Raw genomic sequence first — 19,323 nt, 5'->3', positions numbered from 1 at the left:
CTCACCTGTGGCTAATATGGTTGACCTTTATTGCATACTTTTTAATATGTATTCTAGCCACTCAGAGGCATTTTTCATTGCCTTCCTGGTCTTCAATTATGTTAAAGATAGTTGAAATTGTCCCCTTGGCCTAGAATGCCCATATTGGCCAATTAATTCCTATTTATCCTTCAGGATTCAGTTCAGGGGCTGACTTCCCCCTCTGCCTTCCTCGGGCCATGTCAGTGTTCCTCCTTTGTGTTCCCATCATTCTGTATGTTCCTTGCTGTTGCAGCATTTTCCCTTCACAGACATATCTCTCTCAGTGTATGCGGAGGTCTGATGGCCACCAGGGCAGGGCAGGGCCTGTGTCTTTGTTTGCCTCTGTCTCCCCAGGTCCTAGTACTCCTCTGGTGTAGAATAGGTTTGTTGAATGAAATATTCCAGAACAACCTTTTCCTCATTAGTCATTTCTTAGTTCTCTTTTTCCTCTGTGTAGTCACTTTATTCTCTGCTTACCCTCTAACAGTATTTGATATCCTGTCCGCTTACTTTGAGACTCACAACTGGCCTGAAGCACTGAAGAAAGGAGTTTCTTCCGGAAAAGGCTATGTTCTTCAGAACTCTGTGGAATGATGGGCGGCCTAAGACTGCAGCTGCAGTAGGTGAAGTGCTGGAACTGGAAAGATGTGTTTTTGTGGCAAGGGGCAGCTCCTAGTGGCCTAGCCTGGCACCTCCTCTCTGCTTGGGTACTACTTGGCCACACTGCCTCACTCTAGTAATACTCTTTTGTATCCTAAGATCTAAAGGAGCAGGATAGTGTGATGAAATTTCTTTGGATTTAGCACCAGAAAAACCTGGGTTCAAATCCCAGCTCCACCACTTAAGTCACTTTAGGACACTGAGTAATCTATCTTTCAGAGTTGTGAGAATTAGTAATAGTGTATGGTATCCTCAGTAAATGGTCACAGTTATATATAACATCCTAGCATGAAAGAGGGTGGGTGGACATTTGGTACATTATACGTTAGTATTTGATCAGGTTTATTTTCTTTCAGACCTTTCCCGACCTAATTAATAAATCCATAGAATAAAACTAAGTCTGTGATAACTGTTTGTTTTGTGTTTTGTAGTTTCTGCACAAACCAGAGGCAGTAGGGCCTGTGGGGTTTACCTCTTTCCCCAATGTGCTGGTTTGAATCTGTTGTGTACCCCAGAAAAGCTAAGTTCTTTAATCATCATTCAGTATTGCTAGGTGGCAGATTTTTTTATTGTTTCCATGGAGATGTGACCCACCCAGTTGTGGGTGGTAACTTTTGACTAGATGGTTTCTGTGGAGATGTGTCTCCACCCATTCAAAGTGGGTTTGCTTACTGGAGCCCTTTAAGAGGGAACCATTTTAGAAAACGCTTTAGAGCCCATGCTGCCAGAGATCTTTGGAGATGAAGAAGGAAAATCCCCCCGGGAAACAAGAAGCATGGAGAGAAAGCTAGCAGATGTCACCATGTTCACCATGTGCCTCTCCAGTTGAGAGAGAAACCCTGAACATCGTCAGCCTTCTAGAACCAAGGTATCTTTCCCTGGATGCCTTAGATTGGACATTTTCATAGCCTTGCCTTAATTTGGACATTTTCACAGCTTTAGAACTGTAAACTTGCAACTTATTAAATTCTCCTTTTTAAAAGCTGTTCCATTTCTGGTATATTGCATTCTTACAGCTTTCAAACTAGAACACCCAGTGATATCCATTTTTAATATTTGTTCACATCCATTAAACATTTATTATGTGCTAGAGACTGCATTTTTACATAATTTTCTTTATCATCCCAATAACCCACTGAGAGAAGGTCTATATTATGCTTTCTTATTTTTTTATAGATGAGAAAATAAGGTTCAAAAGATCAAGAAACTTGATCAGGGTCACTCACTAGTCAGTAATGGAGTTTGGATTTTTCTGAAATTAGACAGTCTGATTCCTGAGACCATGGAACAAGAGGGGAAGCTGTTCAGCCATGCTGTAGAGCTCGAGTAGAGTACGCTTTTGGTTTGCTTAATGCTGCCAGAATGCAGTATATATCAGAAATGCATTGGTTTTTACAAAGGGGATTTATTAGGGTACATATTTACAGTTCTAAGGCCATGAAAATGTCAAATTAAGGAGAAACAAGAGGATACCTTCACTCAAGAAAGGTCAGTCATGTCCGGAGTTCCCTGTCAGCTTAGAAGGCATGTGGCTGACATTTCCTGGTCCTTTGTTCCTGGGTTGTATTGTTTTCAGTTTGCATCTAGTGGTTTTTGCTCTAAATGTCTATGGTTCTTCTCTTAGCTTCAGGGCAGACTCTGTGTTTCATCTCTTAGCTTAGCATCTACAAATGTCTGTTGTCTTGGTTTCACCTCTCTAATGCTTTCTCTCTCCGTGAGCTCTTTTAAAGACTCTAATAAACCAAGACCCACCTTGAATGGGTGGAATCATATCTCTGGCAGAAGTAATCTAATCAGAAGGTCCCACCCAACAATAAGTCTGCCCCCACAAGATTGGATTAGAAGAACATGACTTTTCTGGGGGACATAACAGTTTCAAACCAGCACAACTATCCAAGACAAACTCATCCACTGAGGGGTGGTTCTCAAACTGTAGTGAGACCCTTGTTGAAAGTGAAGTCCCCTGCCTTCCTCTTCCTTTCAGGTCTGAAATGGGGTCCAGAAATATGGTTGGTGTTTACCCCAGTGATTTTGATGTAGATGGTCTAAGGGAAAGAGAGAAATGAGATAAAGTCTCAGTGGATGAGAGATTTCAGTGTTGAGAGGTTATACTGAAGCTTATTCTTACACATTATATAGCTATCCCTTATTAGTTTATGCTGTATTTGGAGTGGCTAGAGGGAAGTACCTGAAACTTTTTAGCTATGTTCCAATAGCCCTGATTCTTGAAGAAGACTATACAACTATATTGCTTTTACAGTGTGATTGTATGATTATAAAAACCTTGTGTCTGATGCTCCTTTTAATACAGGGTATGTACAGATAAGAAAAAAGATAAGGATAAAACATAAATAATGGGGGGGAGAGAAAGGATAAAAATTGGGTAGATTGAAATACTGTGGACCAATGAGAGGGAGGGGTAAGGGGTTTGGGATGTATGAGTTTTCTTTTTCTTTTTCTGGAATGATGCAAATGTTCTAAAAATGATCATGGTGATAAATTCACAACTATGTGATGATCCTGTCAGCCATTGATTATATAATATGGTTGGACCATATATGTGTAGCTGTTTCTCAAAAAAAGTATATATTTTTTAAAAGCTAGACACTAACAGCTTTCTGAGACTGCTTGGACTAACTTGGCTTCCTGGAGGGCAGGTTAAAGACATACCCCATTGAGTGATCTGGTATGTCCTTTGGAGAAAGTATGTTTTGTCAAGGTATCCTCTTTTAGGGAGTCATTTTGTCCCTCAGTACAGAGAAGTAGCCACACTCATGGCTTCCACTTAATATCAAACCCTTAAATGAAAATTCCTGATAGCAAAGGCTACACTAGAGCTAGGATGGCAAATAGGTTGTTAGTACTCTGTCTTGAATTAGTCATTTTGTCCTGAGTAGTAAGTTATTGCAAAGCCTTACATCACATTCTAAGAGAAATACCAGTTCCCATATTCATATGCCAGCAATATCACAGGACCTACTTTCACCTTATTAGCACTTGAGAGTCCTTTAGTGAGGAGTGTGTAATGCAAAGGTAATTTTCTGTTCACTCCTCCCATCTCTAGCTCTACAAAATCCCTATGTACATCAAGTCCCAGACCCCGGATGGCCTGCCTCCTGGATGCCCTGCCTCAGTTTACTTTCTCTCACTATGCCATTTCTACTTCATTGTAAGTAAGGTCATCCAGAGCTCTGCCTCACAGAGATCAAGTCTTCCCAATCTGATGCCCTCCTGAAGCTTTGGGTCAGTACAGCTTCTCACACCACAATTGGTTCTGGTGTTATATTTGTTGGTGGTGATCAGGCCTCTCTTACTGAAACAGTTCCTATTTTTCCTGGACCTTTGGTTTCCTGGACCTTTACTGTAATTCCAGATCAGTCTTTTTCTATGATAGTTCTTCTTACTGACACTTTATGCATGTAAACAATGCATGCATGTGTGTGTCTATACACACATGTATACCTACATACATCATACATACACAAACCAAAGAAAAAAAATAGAATGTCCACAAATATTTAGGGGTGTCATTACAAGTGTCACCTCTAACATATTGTGGCTGACCAGAGCAAAGTCTTTCATATCGGTGCCAGGATTCATTGAGAAAAGGTAACTTGACCAAAGAGTAGGGTGGAAAATGGCAGTGATGCATACATGCCTTTGACATCTTGGATCTTCACTGGGATGTAAGCTGCTAAAGATAAGGGACCAATTTTATGCTCTTTTGCATTTCCCATAGTACCTGGCTTATAGGATATATGCCCAGATATGTGTTGACCATGTAAATAAGTTTATATAACAAGGAATTTGCCCTAAAATAACATGAGTTTAGATGTTAATTCAGTTTTGTACATTTATCTCTGTTTGTGAAAGACCTGCTGTTTAGTTTACAAAGTTATGTTGTATCAAGTTTTTCACTAAACTGCCCTGAGTTATGTAACTTTTTCCATCCTCCTCTGATCATCCAGATTTTTCTCTCCTGCACTAATATTCTATACATGCTTTGCAGGATCAGTCTGCCCTGATCTGTTCCTGCTTTCTAGGTGCCATACCCCCCAACCCCCATTTGCTCCTTCCTGTCACTATTATCCTGTTGTCCCTTATAGAGTATGGGTATGGAGGACTTCTCTCCCTTCTTAATGGTAGGCCTAACAGGCTAATTCAGGTGAATATTTTTGCATACTTCTGAGCCTTTTACAAACTAGATTTTTCATATGCATTTGTTGAGTGATCAGATTGGAAAGTAAAAATACTGTACTGGTAAAACTCTAACTTGCAAGTAGCCAGAAAATCGGTTGCATTCAGGCTCATGAGCATGTTTGGTAACCTACCTCATAATACACCTCAGTTTCCCTTTTCTTGTATTTCCTTTCTATTTGTCCTAATTAGATGTATTTTCTCAGTTCTCTTTCCAGTTTTGATTTAGTGTGATAGCTGAGCATGTTGGCAAATTGAAAACATGTATTCTCTTATCACAAAAGAACCAAAAGATCACTTCTCTGCTCCATCCGTTCCCCTTCACAATTTAAGCACTTAAGGAGCTATGGTCACTTGATAAATTCTATCTGTAGATTTTTCTTCATTTAAAAACAGGGCTTGGGCAGACCAGGTGGTTCACTGGCAGTTCTTGCCTGCCATACCAGAGACCTGGGTTCGATTCCGGTGCCTGCCCATGTAGAAAAAAAAAAAAACAGGGCAGACCTCAGATATGTATGATTTATACTGAACATGTCTAGGAACACATAGTACTCCTTGGTTTTTATCAACGTATTGAATGAGTTCTGTAATCGCTATTAATCTAAAAGGGTCTTCCTATGGATAGACTTTAGTGATGCCTATAACTTTCATCATGCTCTCAAAGTCGTCTGTGACAGAAGACTCATTTACCAGTCTTCATTTTCACCTAGCAGCACTTTGCTAGAAATACCGGATACGTGGAAGAATTTCCTCTCCAACTCCATCATAACTCTCCCACTTTTTCAAAACCTGGGCAGTTATTTTTCCTATTCGGACCTTAGCAAAATGAGGTTTGGCCAGACTTGGATGCAGAGATCCTTATCATAGTGTTGTTTATGTATCAACAAACACTGGATCTACCTGAAATATCCTATAACGTGAGAATGAAATATGATGCAATTATTGAATTTTTTATAGCAAACACCAAAGGAATGTATTAAATGTATGAAGTGAACAAAGTATATGACAAAATAAAGTCTAATCAGAAAATTCTAATTTGAAAAATAAATACATAATAGTTGAGAAAATATGTTAAACTTTGTGCCTGTTTCTTCAACCATCCAAATTTTCTGCAGTTACTAGGAATAAATGAGGTAATCCATGGAAAGCACTTGAAACAGTATTTGCTACATAGTAAGCACACAGTTGGTAGCTGTTACATACTTACCCGCTAAATAAGAAATTAATGTGGTTTTTGTTTACTTCTTTATAGTTTCCTGTATATTCTAAATTTTCTTTGGTGAACATGTTTTACTGTTTTAATCAGGAAGTAACTGTTATTATAAAGATGACTTCCAGTTTATTATAAAAACTGAGGAGCTAATATCCAATAAAGTTAACACTAAATCAATACGTATACATATATAAACTTTAATAAACTTTATTGTAAAGAACAAAAAAACCATTATTTTATAGTGACTTTTTTACCCACAAGAAACTGCAATAATTTTTTGTAAAAATATTTTATTTTAGAACTATAACAAGATAATATGTACATTCACATCTTGACGTCTGAAAATCTGTGTGGAGAGGATCATCTGAAAAAAAGTTTCCGTAGGAAATCTACAGTTCTTGGCCCAACTGATCCATTTAAAAAAAAGTCAACTTTCTGTCAGTCTAGAGAAGATTTGTTTTCTTTGATCTGTTGTCATATGTTCACAAGCTTCCAAAACGTTTGCTAAAATTAAGGTCTGCTGAATGGTTTTTGCTTTAACCCATATCCTTCCATTCATTCCAAATACTATCTCCAGTGGATAGAGTTTTCCTACTTCCTGTATGATTTCACAGCCTGGAGCCAGAAGCCTAATGGGGAAGAAGAAAGAAAATGAAATTTGATGAAGTGGTATGTGTGTACTGACTCTCCATTAGAAGGGGACTCTTCTTCATAGTTATTTGAATTCCCCACCCCCAATATTTTTCCAGGAACAAGGCACATGACAACATTTGCTGCTCCCCTTTCTTTCATGAAACCTTACTCTTGCCAGTATACTAGAGGTCACAACAGTGGGCTATCCCATACAAAGAAATCAAACTCCCTGTATCACCAACTTTGCAAAAAATGCATAAAGTTTGCCCCTAAATTGTCAGAGTACCTCAATTCTAGATCTTAGAAGTGTAGGTTTTTTAATCTACCGTGTTAAAAGAACACTTTAAACTCCTTTTTCCCTTCATGTAAGTTACTTCTTGGTATTAAACTCAATACTTGGAGAAGAACATTTGCTTTTTCAAACCTGAAGGGTGCTGCATGGTCAGTAATGTGCTTCTCTAATGTCCCAAACTAATTTTCCCAATCTGTAGAACAGGTAGCAAGGAGAAGCATTCAAGAGAGTTCTGAATTCTAGGAACTCTAAAGGGCTGTAAGAGTAAAGCCCTTAAATATTGTACAGCTCTGAGTAGGTAAAGGTCTAAATACTTAACAAGGAATAATCAGTCTCAGTGGAGACATCATCTACCATGACAAGATGTCAGAAGCCTTCCATGAATGTCTGCACAAGGTTCAGGATCATATCAATCTAGTTGCATTTGGCCCCCTGCTAACAGAAAAACTTGGTGATTTGTACAATTCTAAGTTGCATCTGTATTCAAATGAAGGGGAAAAGGCTGACTCAGATTTGGACTAAGTATACTGGCTATAAAGGCAGCAGGACTTCTGGGAGAAAAGACATTAAAAGGGCAGAGGAGAGCTTGAAGCATGAAGTATCAGCCCAGACCCCAAACCAACACCAAGAAATGACACAGCCAAAAACATCTGAATTTGATATATTCCTCTTAAGAGGGGATGAGACTAAATTCATGACTTTACAACTGTGCTAAAATGGGACACTGACTTTTTTTTTTTTTTAAACACGGGTAGGCTCCTGGAATTGAACCCAAGTCTCTGGTATGACAGGTGAGAATTCTGCCACTGAGCCACCGTCACACCACCCGGGACACTGACTTTTAACTTTGAGAAATTCAGACTTCGCTAAGAAGACTCCAAATCCCAATAATCAGCTTTCCATGAAGGTATACTTGTAAAAGGAGGTAGGCAATCCAGTGGCCATCAAGACTTACTTTCTAATTAAGCCCAAAGTCACTTTAAAAAGCAGACCATCCTGTCCAATGACACCCATTCCGTTAGCTCGTCCACAACTGTCAATACAGACCATCTCTGGTTCCATATCTTTATTTGCAACCACAAATTGGCCATAGATGAGATCTCCAACCTACAATGATAAATAATAACAGTTCACTTCATCATAGCAAACCATTTACTAGATACTGCTGTTAGTTCTTTCCTAGAAGCAGCAATGCCAACCACTTCTAGTCTGTGTCTAAGAAACTGACTACACTCCAGGATCCAGTGCTCTGGAGTTGATGAAGACAGAATTAGCATGTGTACTTCTTCCTTTACCCCTCAGGAAATTCCCAGACTGGAAGCCATCTCAAGGCCAGAGAACACTCTAAGGTTTCATGTCCAATATGATAGCCACTAGCTAACTGTGGCTAATTAAGCCTATTTAAATTAAAATTAAATAAAATTTAAAATTCAGTTCCTTGGCTGCATTAGCCACATTATAATGCTCAATAGCCACATGTGGCTAATGGCTACCGTATTTGTCATCATAGACAGAGAACATGAGCATCATCACAAAGTTTTATTAGCTAGCCCTGCTCTAGGAGATTCTGGAAAATTTATGACTAGAGAAAGGAACTCCTAGCATGCAAATTATTTAAGCAAAATAGCAGGAGCAATTCACTGGTACTTCTTCAGGCAAGGTTTATTTAAAACTTTAACTGAACTTCAAAATGATGAAACTAAAGAAATGACAAGTGAGCTTATTTTGTTCTCTCAATAAAACACTTAAGTACCTGCTATATGGTGGTGACTATGGAGCCAGGGATGAACAAAACATTCTTTTCCCTTCAGAAGCATATGGTCTTAGAGGGCAGTGAGATGTATACATAAACCACAAACTTCATTCAAGGCTGAATCCATTAAGTACAAGAGCAGTTAGAAGAAAAATGACTGACGATTAGGGATAGCTTCATAGAGGTGGTGGTGTTTGGCCTGGGATTCAAAGGATAAGCCTGTGTTCTTAGGTTGAGAAGGAGATAGAACAATCCAGACAGAACAGCATGATCAAAGGTGCAAGGGCGGTTAATTACTTAACGAGTTTAGTGGTACTGTTAAATAATTTGGTGTGGCTCAAACTGTATGGAGGATATAATTATGGATGAGGCAAGATCCTTAGAGTGTCATCCCAAGAAATTCTGTAAGCCTTGAAGAACTATTTATGTTTTGAGAAAGGGAGTGTGTGAGAAAGACAGCTCTGAAAAGCTTGGATGGACAGACAAAAATGCGGAGGCAGGTATGTTAATGAGGAGGTCATGGACCAAGTCTAGTCAAAAGTTAGCTAAGGCCTGAACTTGCAAACTGGAGATAAAGGGGTAGAATGTGGAAGATGAGACAGAATAAAAAAAGATTACGCAACTGAAAACATGACAGGTGAGTAAAAAGGGACAAAGAAACCACCAAATTTCTGGCTTGGATAGAAAAGGGAAAATGTGGCTATACTGCCTGAAAAGCCCAAAGTGAAAAGTTGAGTTAACAAGACTGCTTCTGTGTCAGCTCCAGGAGATTGCTGGGAAACAGTGAGATGCCAGTCCCAGGCCCTACATAACGGGGATGGATGGATATGAAAATTTATACCACTTGTCCCTCCTCCCTCCCTGAGCCTATGGCTGACTTCCTTGTCAGTGCCCATAATAACGAAGATAACAGATACAGCCATTCAACTCAGCAGAGATGGAACAATCCTCCAATGAATGTAGCAAACATATAAACGTATGTGACTTTGGTCCAGGAGCTGAAGCATGTAAAGGAACTCTGTGAGCCTGGGGTGATTACACAGATGTTTCCCCTACAGAGTAGGGAAAATAGGTCATACTTTGAAGACAATTCTGGTAGCATTCTGGATATTTCACATTCTAAGGAATGGATATTTTCTTATTTTTTGAAACCAAAGGCCCCCATCATTACCTGCACATTTGGTCTATTTCTTTTGGTTGCACCTTCAAATGCCAAATAAGACAAAGAAGCTGGTTCACTCCCTCCAACATCAACTTTGAATATATCTCCAGATTTAGCTGTCACTATCCCAATCACATGGTCTCCTTTCACTGGGACATACTACAAAAGAAAACAACAGGAGAACAGCCATAAATGACAATCATTTCCAAGACATCCTGAAAATTCTCTACATCACGACCTTAGTGGTTACTTTAATATATTTGTTATTCAAGAGATGTTTAGAAAATATTTTTGAAATTCAAATTATTTACACAAAATTTACAAAAAATTGATAATATTCAGTAAAAGAGAAACAATCACATCTTAAATCCTCAGGTTTGCAGCTTGTGACAGTCTGTAGATTCGAGCCAGCATCCACTCCCGGAATCCCCTAGGTTCTAACCTGACTCTAGACTGCTCTCAACAGAGGCGCCTCCCCAGGGCTCCCTCCCTGTTCGTTCTAAGGCAGGGACACCACTCTCGCGGCCGCACCGTCCCTCCGGAGCCCCACCTCACCCGCTTCTGTTGCGAGTCCACCCAATAAACGCCGCCGCCGCCGCCGCCGCTGCCACCGCTCGACTCCTTGTGACGAAGACGGCCGCACTTGGTAACCATTAGGCGGTCGCCACAGCGTCGCAAACCCGGGCCGCACACCACGCGCACCCGCGAACGAGCCCCAGAATTCAGGCGCAGCGGTCTCTCCCCTGCACCGCCAGGGCCTTCTGCTTCCTCTTGCTCCGGAAGAAGCAGCTCTTCACCCGGGAGCACCAGCTGATCTAGCACTGTAAGCGCCACCCGCGCCCTGGAGAGTGTAGGGGATTCAGCCGTTATCGCCGTCGCCTCAGCCATCGCGGGCAAACTTTCACTTCCGGCTGCGCGTCCAATATCCAGCCCCCCAGGGCTTTCCGTTTCCGGCGGTGTGGTGTGGGCGTTGGAGTCGGGTCTAAATCTGAGACGCCTAACCGCTGTGAGCCCGCCGTTCCCCAAAAGCGGCTGTGATTTTGTCTCTAGTTGGCCGCCTATGTTGCAGTCTGTCCGCGGGTGCGTATGAAAACTCAGTCTGAATCTTACGAAGCCGTCACTTCCCTGTGCATACGCGTTTTGTGGCCGGTCGCACCGTGGGATACAAGATGCTCCCACGTATGGGCCGTAGGAACCCTGGGAACTGAGCAGAGAGCTTCGGGAGTTGGTCTTTTGGGTGAGTTCATAGTCCTTCCTGCCCCTCACCGTACCACCCCCGCTCCCAGAATGGTGGCTGACTTTTTACCAGGAAGTCTTTTCTTTGTCAAAATAAAGCCTTTTTGATTGTTGCTAGAGAAAAGAATAAAAATGGAAAATAAGCATAATGATCTCGCCCATGCTTGTCTCACTTGCTAGGCTCTCTTTGAATCCTTGTAACCTTGATTCCTTTTCGTCTGGCACGAAATAGATAATAGCTGATGAATGAATGTTAGCATTTTAGTGTATATTTCTCCCTAACTTTTTTTTCCCTGTAAATATACAGGTTATATACACATCTTCACAGTTGAGCTACCCCTGCATGACCTGAGGAAATCAGTGGCTATATTTAAATCCCTGTGGTTACTTTCCCTTGAGTCATTTTTTGTTGCTCTTGAGAGAAGCAGCTAAATTGTAAATCCATAGTACTTCGGGGCTCCTGATCTTATGACTTCTAGGGATCTTGCTTGAAATCGCCATTTTCTCTGTCAACTGGCGCGTTCTATTGGTTTTTAGTCAGATTCCTCAGCAGTGGCGAGAGCCCCTGAGGATTAAGAGGGCGTAGCCCTGACCGATGGCTTTTAGCTGCCCTTCATTTCTGATGTTCAGATGTGTGAGGTATTCGCTTCTCAGAGCGAATGGTAGATTTTTAGGATGTTTAAGACATCACCTGTAACATCCTCCAAACCTGGCGAGATGCTGGCGAGCCACTTTCCTTGGATGTAATAAGAGGCCGACTGAAATGTAATTTTGTTTTGAATCATATTGTTGTAAGAACTGTCCTTGGTTGTTTCCCTGACAGATGTGAGAGGTCCCGGGGTAAGGATCGTGTAGATTCGGCTTCTCTCCGTCCCTCTCCAGTCCAGCAGCAGAGGTCCTGGAAGCAGTAGGTGTTCAGTGATCAAGCTGACCCAAGGCCACGCACGGAGGGTGCTCAATGACATTAGGCCCAGATGAGGCACAAAGGGACCCAGGAAATATTCCTCAAACTGTTTTTCATGCACCCTATGTTGGTAGTGGGATGCCTGGAAGAAATTCGGTACAAAGCTGGCTGAGGAGCCCAATCAAATGCAGTGGCCTGGGGGAATGCCATTTGGCAATTCAAAGGAAACAAATGAAGTAGTTGAGGCCCCGAGGAACACAGTCCGGTGGAGGCAGCAAATCCAGGGCCTGGAGGGGTCGGGTCAACCACGCGTCCAGGGCGTCGCCCACCCACTGCCGGCCCGGACGGGGCGGGGCCCATGAGGCTGGGCGCCAGCTACGCCTCACACCGCCTGGTGGGTTCTTCGTTGCTTCGCCGTCCTGCGGCCGCCGGCGAGTGAGAGCGCACGGCGTCCCTTCAGGGACCAGGGCAGGGGCTTAGCCTCGCGCAGGTGGGAAACGGAAGCTGCGAAATGTACGGCGCCCAGCTCTAAACCACCGCCGCAAACTCGGCGGCTCGCGGATCTTAACATGGGGTAGCAATTACGAAGCTCGTGTTTCGAAGCTTGGTTTCCTGGTTGTAGCCTCGGAGACTGGGTGAAGGCAGAGCAGGCCTCAGTCCTCGCGCAGTCGGCCCGCGTGCTTCGGGGCGTCGAGGCCAGACTGCGCCCGCGGCGGCGCGCCTGAGTTTCCTGGCGGGACCCCCCCACCCGGTGTATCAGGCCCCCTTCTCGGTTGGGGAACCCGGGTTTGTAGCCAGTGCGGAAGAGGCGGTGCTGCCACGTGTGCCTCCTGGCGCACACCTCGCCATTTTTGAGTATTTCTCTCGGGGATATTGCCCTTCGGAAAGGTTGGAGCTGACTGCGGCCTTCTGGACTCTCCCTGAACGACTCTAGAAACCTGTTACTTTGGAAGATTGAAAAGCTGCATCTTAAGGTAGCTTTTCTTTGTTGACCGGTAAGGTTTTTTTTTTCGTTTCAGTTAGCATCTGCTCTGGACCAGCTGGGGAATCAATTGAATCATGGTTCCTATTCTAGGAAAGGTCATTGTTGACACATGATAATACCGGAGTGTTTTGTTGACTTGTATAAGTACTGACTAGGGTGTCAACCGCGACAGTGCATACCTGGCACTCGAGTGAGCTTTTGAAATGTTTTACTGGTTTCTGAAAATTACAAATGAAATACACGCTGAAATTAATAGTAAAATATCCATGGGAGTATTACTGTATTTTTTCAATTCCAGGATTTAATCCAAAAGCATAAATGCTCCCAGTTAACACAGCACAAATGACAAGTCTCCTTGTGACATGTTTTTAATCACAATGAACCATAACTTCTTAAACATAGCACTTATTTGGAGAAAGTAAAACATAAGACCACCTGTTTTTTTTTTCCTTACCACATTTTGTGTTAACAGTTCTACAAAATACATATGGCCTGGTGTCCCCTACCCCCAATCTGAATTACATGCTGCTATAAGCTACATTCTTTCTTATTTGGAATGGCATTTAAGTTTTGTCTTGGCATATCATAATATAACACCAATTACAAATACTTAAAACTACGTGATTTTCTGGTTTTCAACAGCTTTGCCATTTATCTGCATTTCTAAAATAAGGAAACATCTTTCTGGCTCATATTTTTATTTTGTAATGTGTGTGTCATGTCGTGCTTTGTTAGTCATTTTATATTCCTTTTGACAAATTAAAACAATTTTGAAAAAAATTTTTCAAAATGAAACATTGAGGAAGTGGATAAAATTAGTCTCTTTGCAACCTCATTTCTCTCTACTTCCCTAGAAATAACTGCAGTTAACAGTAAGTATTGTGGGTTTGAAAGGATTATGTGCCCTAGTCAAGCCCTAGTTTTAATCCTGATGCATCTTCTAAAGCAACCATTTCTTTTAATTCCTAATTCAGCAGTATAGGTTGGAAAATGGATTAAATTATCTCCACAGAGGTGTGGTTCGCCAAGTTATGAGTATTAACCTTGATTGGATGGAGATGTGACTCCACCCATCCCAGGTGGGTTTTGATTAGTTTACTGGAGTCCTTTAAAAGAGGAAAGCATTTTGGTAAACACTTGAGAGCCACAGGAGCCATGAGAAACACAGGAGCCCATGCAGCTAGAGACCTTTGGAGATGAAGAAGGGAAACGCTCTTAGGGGAGCTTCATGAAACAAGACACCTGGAGAGAAAGCTAGCACATGTTGCCATATTCACCATATGCCTTTCCAGCTGAGAGAAAGAGAAACCCTGAACTCTGTCGGCCTTTCTTGAGTGAAGATAACCTCTTGATGGTACCTTAATTTGGACATTTTTACAGACTGGCACAGTCTTAGAATTGAAACTTGTAACTTAATAAATTCCATCTTTTAAAAACTGTTCTGTTTCCAGTATATCGCATTCCATAGCTACTAAACTAGAACAGTTGTGTATCCATACATTGACTTAACTTCTCTGTGCCTCAATTTCCTCAGTGATATAATAGTGATAATACCACTTACCTCTAAGAAGAGTGAGGAAGGGGAGGGGAAAGAGCAAGGAGGACAGAATAACAAAAGCATGAGGCCTTTTATAAATTTTGGTAGGACATCTGGACTGTATCTCATAAGCATTTGGAAGCAACACATTTTGCTATGTAAGAAAACCTCAATTCCAAAACCACATCAGAGAAAATTCTGTCAGAATCAGCCTAAGAGATGGGTCTTCCCGTTCCTCCTTTCTCAATCTTTTCCAACACCTTGACCACTGTTCTTGGGCCTTTTCACAGCCTTCTAACTGGTCACCCTCTTCACTTCTCATCCTTTGTTCCTTTCTCCCTTAGCTGCTGCTCATCTTAGATTCTACCTCTGACCATGTCATTCTCTTTACTTTGAAACTCCCATGCCTTGCCCCTCTGCCTTCAGAAGCAAGTCCAAATTCTGCGTGGGAATTATCAGGAAATAAGATAAACCTCATAGGAGAGCAAGAAGTAACTAGAATCCAAAGAGATGATCAAGGAAGCAAGCAGTTTCACCTACCACAACTCCTTAGGTACCAAAAGTAGATGAGAGGTCTACTTAAGTAGACACACACTAAGTGGATCACATTAAGACATTTATTACTCTTAGCACAGCAAACAGTAGGAGCATCAGCATGTAGCACTTAAGTCCCATGGAGTGAATACAGTAGACCCAGATGGGGGACTATGCATGCTGTGGGTTGTGCCACAACTTAAGAATCTAGGTCCAAAGATCTAGCATGTGGTAGTCACACTGTGGTTGCCTCAACTTACCTAATTTCCTATGTAACTAGCTGCAGAAACTGCTCACAATCGGGATGGTTGGCCCTCTGAACAAGGATATTCTAGGCTCATGGCAGAGTACCTCACCCAAAAGAAGTCAAGCCTTTCACCATCTTACTTTAGCTTATCTCTGCAATGTCATCTCTCATGCATTTTCACCAGTTATCATGTTTTCATCATTCTGGGTTGCTCACCAACCGTAACCTGAATTTTGCCATTAATAGTAGATGGAATTATGTACCCCAGCAAGGACATGTTCTTAATCTTTATCCATGTTCATTTGTGTGTGAAACCATTTATAAATATTATTTCTGAATATGTAAAGGTGAGTCAGGGTATGAACTCATGTGAACAGGGTCTTTTAAGATCCTATTTAGGTGTGGTCTTACTGAGTCAGGATAGGCTGTAATCCTTACTGCTTGATGTCTCATAGAGAGAAAACCACAGTAAGAGAAGCCAGAATCAGGTGGAAATCCAAACAGCATATATAAGAAGAGAGAGAGATCTCCATGTGACAGACAGGAGGCAAAGATGCAAGCCAAGGAAACCCAAGGACTGTGGCAAGTCGGCACCAGGGTGCTACAGACTTTGGGAGAAAACATTGCCTTGCCAACACCTTAATTTTAGACTTCTAACCTCTGAAACCATGAGCCAATAAATTCTTGTTTTTTAAGCCAATCAACTGTGTGGTATTTGCCATAGAAACCTGGCAAACTTAGATAACTATATCAACTGTTGTTATTCTTCTAGCTTCCTACCTCCTTTTACCTCTTGCTACACAGCATGCTCCCTGAAAATAACGACAGTAGTTTCTCAGGGCATGTGGTTTAGCTTGGTAATGCTGCTGGGATACAATATACCAGAAGCGGGTTGGTTTTTATAAAGGGGATTTATTAAGTTACCCAGTTTACAGTTCTAAGGCCATAAAAATGTCCAAACAAAGGCATCCAGAAAAAGATATCTTTTTTTTTAAGTTAGCCTTCAGTGGGTCCACATAAGTACTTCTTATTTATTTTGTTAATATACTTTTTTTGGTAAATTATTAACACATTTATTGAGCATCTAGTTGATTCTTAACACTGCATTACATGCAGGAACAGGCTACATAAAAAATATCAGGATGTGAAAATGGATTTTTTTTTGCAACTATTCAGAAAAAGAAATAAAAAGAAAACAAAAAAAATCATAATACCGTACGCCTTACCCCTCCCCTTCATTGATTGCTAGCATTTCAATCTAAATTTATTATAACATTCATTTCCCCTATTTATTTATTTATTATTAATTTTGAATTTTTTTTAAATACCAAAAAACACCAAACAAACGCAAACATTCATAACTTTTGATCATTCCGTTCTACATATATAATCAGTATTTATTACTGATACAGTAATTCACAGTATCATCACATAGTTGCATATTCATCATCATGATCATTTCTTGGAACATTTGCATCTATTCAGAAAAAGAAATAAAAAGAAAACAGAAAAAAATTCGTACATACCATACCCCCACCCCTCCCTCCTCACCAATCACCAGCATTTCACTCTAAATTTATTTTAACATTTGTTCCCCCATTCATCTTTATTCCATATGTTTTACTCATCTGTTGATAAGGTAGATAAAAGGAGCATCAGACACAAGGTTTTCACAATTACAGAGTCACATTGTGAAAGCTATATCATTATTCAGTCATCTTCAACATGGCTACTGGAACACAGCTCCACATTTTCAGGTAGTTACATCTTGACTAACAAGGTGATATCTATTTAATGCGTAAGAATAACCTCCAGGATAACCTCTCTACTTTGTTTGGAATCTCTCAGCCGTTGACACTTTATTTTGTCTCATTTCACTCTTCCCTCTTTTGGTTGAGAAGTTTTTCTCAATCCCTTGATGCTGAGTCTCAGCTCATTCTAGTGTTTTTCTCAATCCCTTGATGCTGAGTCTCAGCTCATTCTAGGATTTCTGTCCCATGTTGCCAGGAAGGTCCACACCCCTGGGAGTCATGTCCCATGTAGACAGGGGGAGGGTGGTGAGTTTGCTTGTGTTGGCTGGAGGCCACATCTGAGCAACAAAAGAGGTTCTCTTGGGGGTGACTCTTAGGCCTAATTTTAAGTAGGCTTGACCTATCCTTTGTAGGGTTAAGTTTCATGTGAACAATCCCCAAGATTGGGGGCTCAGCCTATAGCTTTGGTTGTCCGCACTGCTTGTGAGAATATCAAGAATTCAACTTGGGGAAGTTGAATTTTCCCCCTTCCAGAGAAAGATATCTTGAGTCAAGAAAGGCTGATGTCTGTCACATGGGAAGGTACATGCATAGTGTCTGCATCCTCTTCCAACTTCTGCTTTCAGACGGCTCTCTGTGGATTCTTCTGGCTTGCTTAGCCAGGATATTGGGGGAAACTATTCATGAGAAGGTATCTCATGGGTCTTCACTACGAAACTGCCCAATAGGGTGCTAAGGAAAACTGATGGTCAGTGGATGTTTCTGGCTGAAAAGTAAAGCAGAAACCAGATACTGGAGAAGATGCCATGCTGTTGGAGTGTGCCAGTGAGCACACTGGAAAACAAGAAGCAAAAGCTAATCTCCCTTCATTGTCTCTTCAGCACCTTCTATCTAAAAAGCTTAACTTCATGATAGCAAAGGAAAAAATATTTAAAAGGCCCAGATCATTTGTTTTTAGAGCAGGCAGTGAAGGGTGAATTAAATACTGAAAGGCAGTATATTGCTGAGTTCTTATGATTGTAAGATCAACAAATGCATGAGTGACAGTAAGAAGGTAGAGTCTGCCTCGACCCACATGGCTTCTCTGTGAATTCTATCAAACATTTAAAGAAGAATAAACACCAATTTTTGGTGTTGCTCCAAAAACTGGTCCAAAAAATACAAGAGGAGAGAATACATTCTAACTTCTTCTATGATGCTAATATAACTTTGGTTCTAAAACCAAATAAAGACATCACAAGAAAAGAAAATCATTGCTCAATAATATCTCTTATGGATACGTATACCAAAAATTCCTCAACATAATACTAGCAAACCAAATACAGCAACATATAAAAAGGATTATACACCATGACCAAGTAGGATTTATTCCGGTAATACCAGGTTGGTTAAACACCTGAAAATAAATTCATGTGATATACTTTATCAATAGAATAAAGGATAAAAACCACATGACCATTTAATAGATGCTGAAAAAAGGATTTAACAAAGCTCAATACTCTTTCATAATAAAAACTCAAACCAGGAATAAAAAAGAACATCCTTAACCTAATAAAGGCATCTATGAAAAGCTTACAGCTAATGTTATATTTAATAGTGAAACTACCTCCCCCACCCCCAAAGATTAGGAACAAGATAAGGAAGTCTGTTCTCTCCACTTCTACTTAAAATTGTATTTTTACAATTCTAGTTAGGTTCTAGTTAGGACAGTTAGTCAAGAAAAAGGAAGCATCCAGATTAGAAAGGAATCACCTATTCAGAGGTGATGTGATCTTTTATTTTAAAACTCATAAGGAATACATACATGAACACACACACACAATTAGAACTAACAAATGAGTTCAGAAAATTGCAGGTAATAATAACAATATACAAAAATCAATTGTGTTTTTATATACTTTAAATGAACAACCCAAAAAAGAAATTAAGAAAACAATTCCGTTTACAATAGCATCAAAAAGAATAAAACACTTAGGAATAAATTTTAGAAAATAAATGAAAGATTTAAACTCTAAAGATGTAAAGCTTTGTTGAAAGAAATTAAAGAAGTGCTAAATAAATGGAGAGATATCCCATGTTCATGGATTGGAAGACGATATTGGTAAGATGGAAATACCCCCTGTAGTAGTTAGGCTCAGGTGTCAACTTGGCCAGGTGATGGTGCTGTGTTCTGTTGCACGTGAAATTCATCTGGCTGA

General features: G+C 40.7%; 2 protein-coding genes and 1 long non-coding RNA gene across 6 annotated transcripts in view; 2 read left to right on the top strand and 1 right to left on the bottom strand.

Moving 5' to 3' along the window:
• TRMT10B (tRNA methyltransferase 10B) overlaps window positions 1-6,345 on the top strand; it is a 36,329-nt gene extending 29,984 nt beyond the window's left edge. Inside the window, exon 9 of the mRNA XM_077147657.1 lies at window positions 509-6,345. Within this exon, the coding sequence (XP_077003772.1) occupies window positions 509-615 (107 nt within the window). The 3' untranslated portion in view covers window positions 616-6,345. The remainder of the gene's footprint in view (window positions 1-508) is intronic.
• On the bottom strand, window positions 6,283-11,095 carry EXOSC3 (exosome component 3). 2 transcript variants are annotated; one of them, XM_077147658.1, is made up of 4 exons: window positions 10,487-11,095; window positions 9,941-10,090; window positions 7,972-8,123; window positions 6,283-6,720 (listed from the first exon to the last, which is right to left on the bottom strand). In XM_077147658.1, exons 1-4 carry the CDS (start codon window positions 10,817-10,819, stop codon window positions 6,519-6,521), a joined length of 837 nt encoding a protein of 278 aa, XP_077003773.1. In that variant the 5' UTR covers window positions 10,820-11,095; the 3' UTR covers window positions 6,283-6,518. The 2 variants fall into 2 exon arrangements, with proteins under 2 accessions (XP_077003773.1, XP_077003774.1); XM_077147659.1 differs by lacking the exon at window positions 7,972-8,123 and having other exon boundaries at window positions 6,582-6,720; window positions 10,487-10,897.
• Window positions 10,259-19,323, top strand: part of LOC143673329 (uncharacterized) — a 40,427-nt gene continuing 31,362 nt past the window's right edge. Inside the window, exons 1-3 of one of the 3 annotated variants that reach the window (XR_013170328.1) lie at window positions 10,259-11,168; window positions 11,991-13,066; window positions 15,830-16,445. This is a non-coding gene — a long non-coding RNA (uncharacterized LOC143673329). Of the gene's footprint in view, window positions 11,169-11,990; window positions 13,067-15,829; window positions 16,446-19,323 lie in introns of those variants that run through there. The other 2 variants (XR_013170327.1, XR_013170326.1) reach the window with 2 other exon arrangements.

The sequence above is a fragment of the Tamandua tetradactyla genome, chromosome 2 (genome assembly GCF_023851605.1).
Source record: "Tamandua tetradactyla isolate mTamTet1 chromosome 2, mTamTet1.pri, whole genome shotgun sequence".
Taxonomy (NCBI): Eukaryota; Metazoa; Chordata; class Mammalia; order Pilosa; family Myrmecophagidae; genus Tamandua; species Tamandua tetradactyla.
This window is presented reverse-complemented; position numbering and strand designations above follow the sequence as displayed.

Coding starts and splice junctions, on each gene's coding strand:
- EXOSC3 (XM_077147658.1), bottom strand. CDS start 10,819: ATGGCTGAGGCGACGGCGATAACGGCTGAATCCCCTACACTCTCCAGG. Junction 10,091..10,486: donor TGGACTCGCAACAGAAGCGG/GTGAGGTGGGGC, acceptor TTTCTTTTGTAG/TATGTCCCAGTGAAAGGAGA. Junction 8,124..9,940: donor GAAATAGACCAAATGTGCAG/GTAATGATGGGG, acceptor TTATCATTGTAG/GTTGGAGATCTCATCTATGG.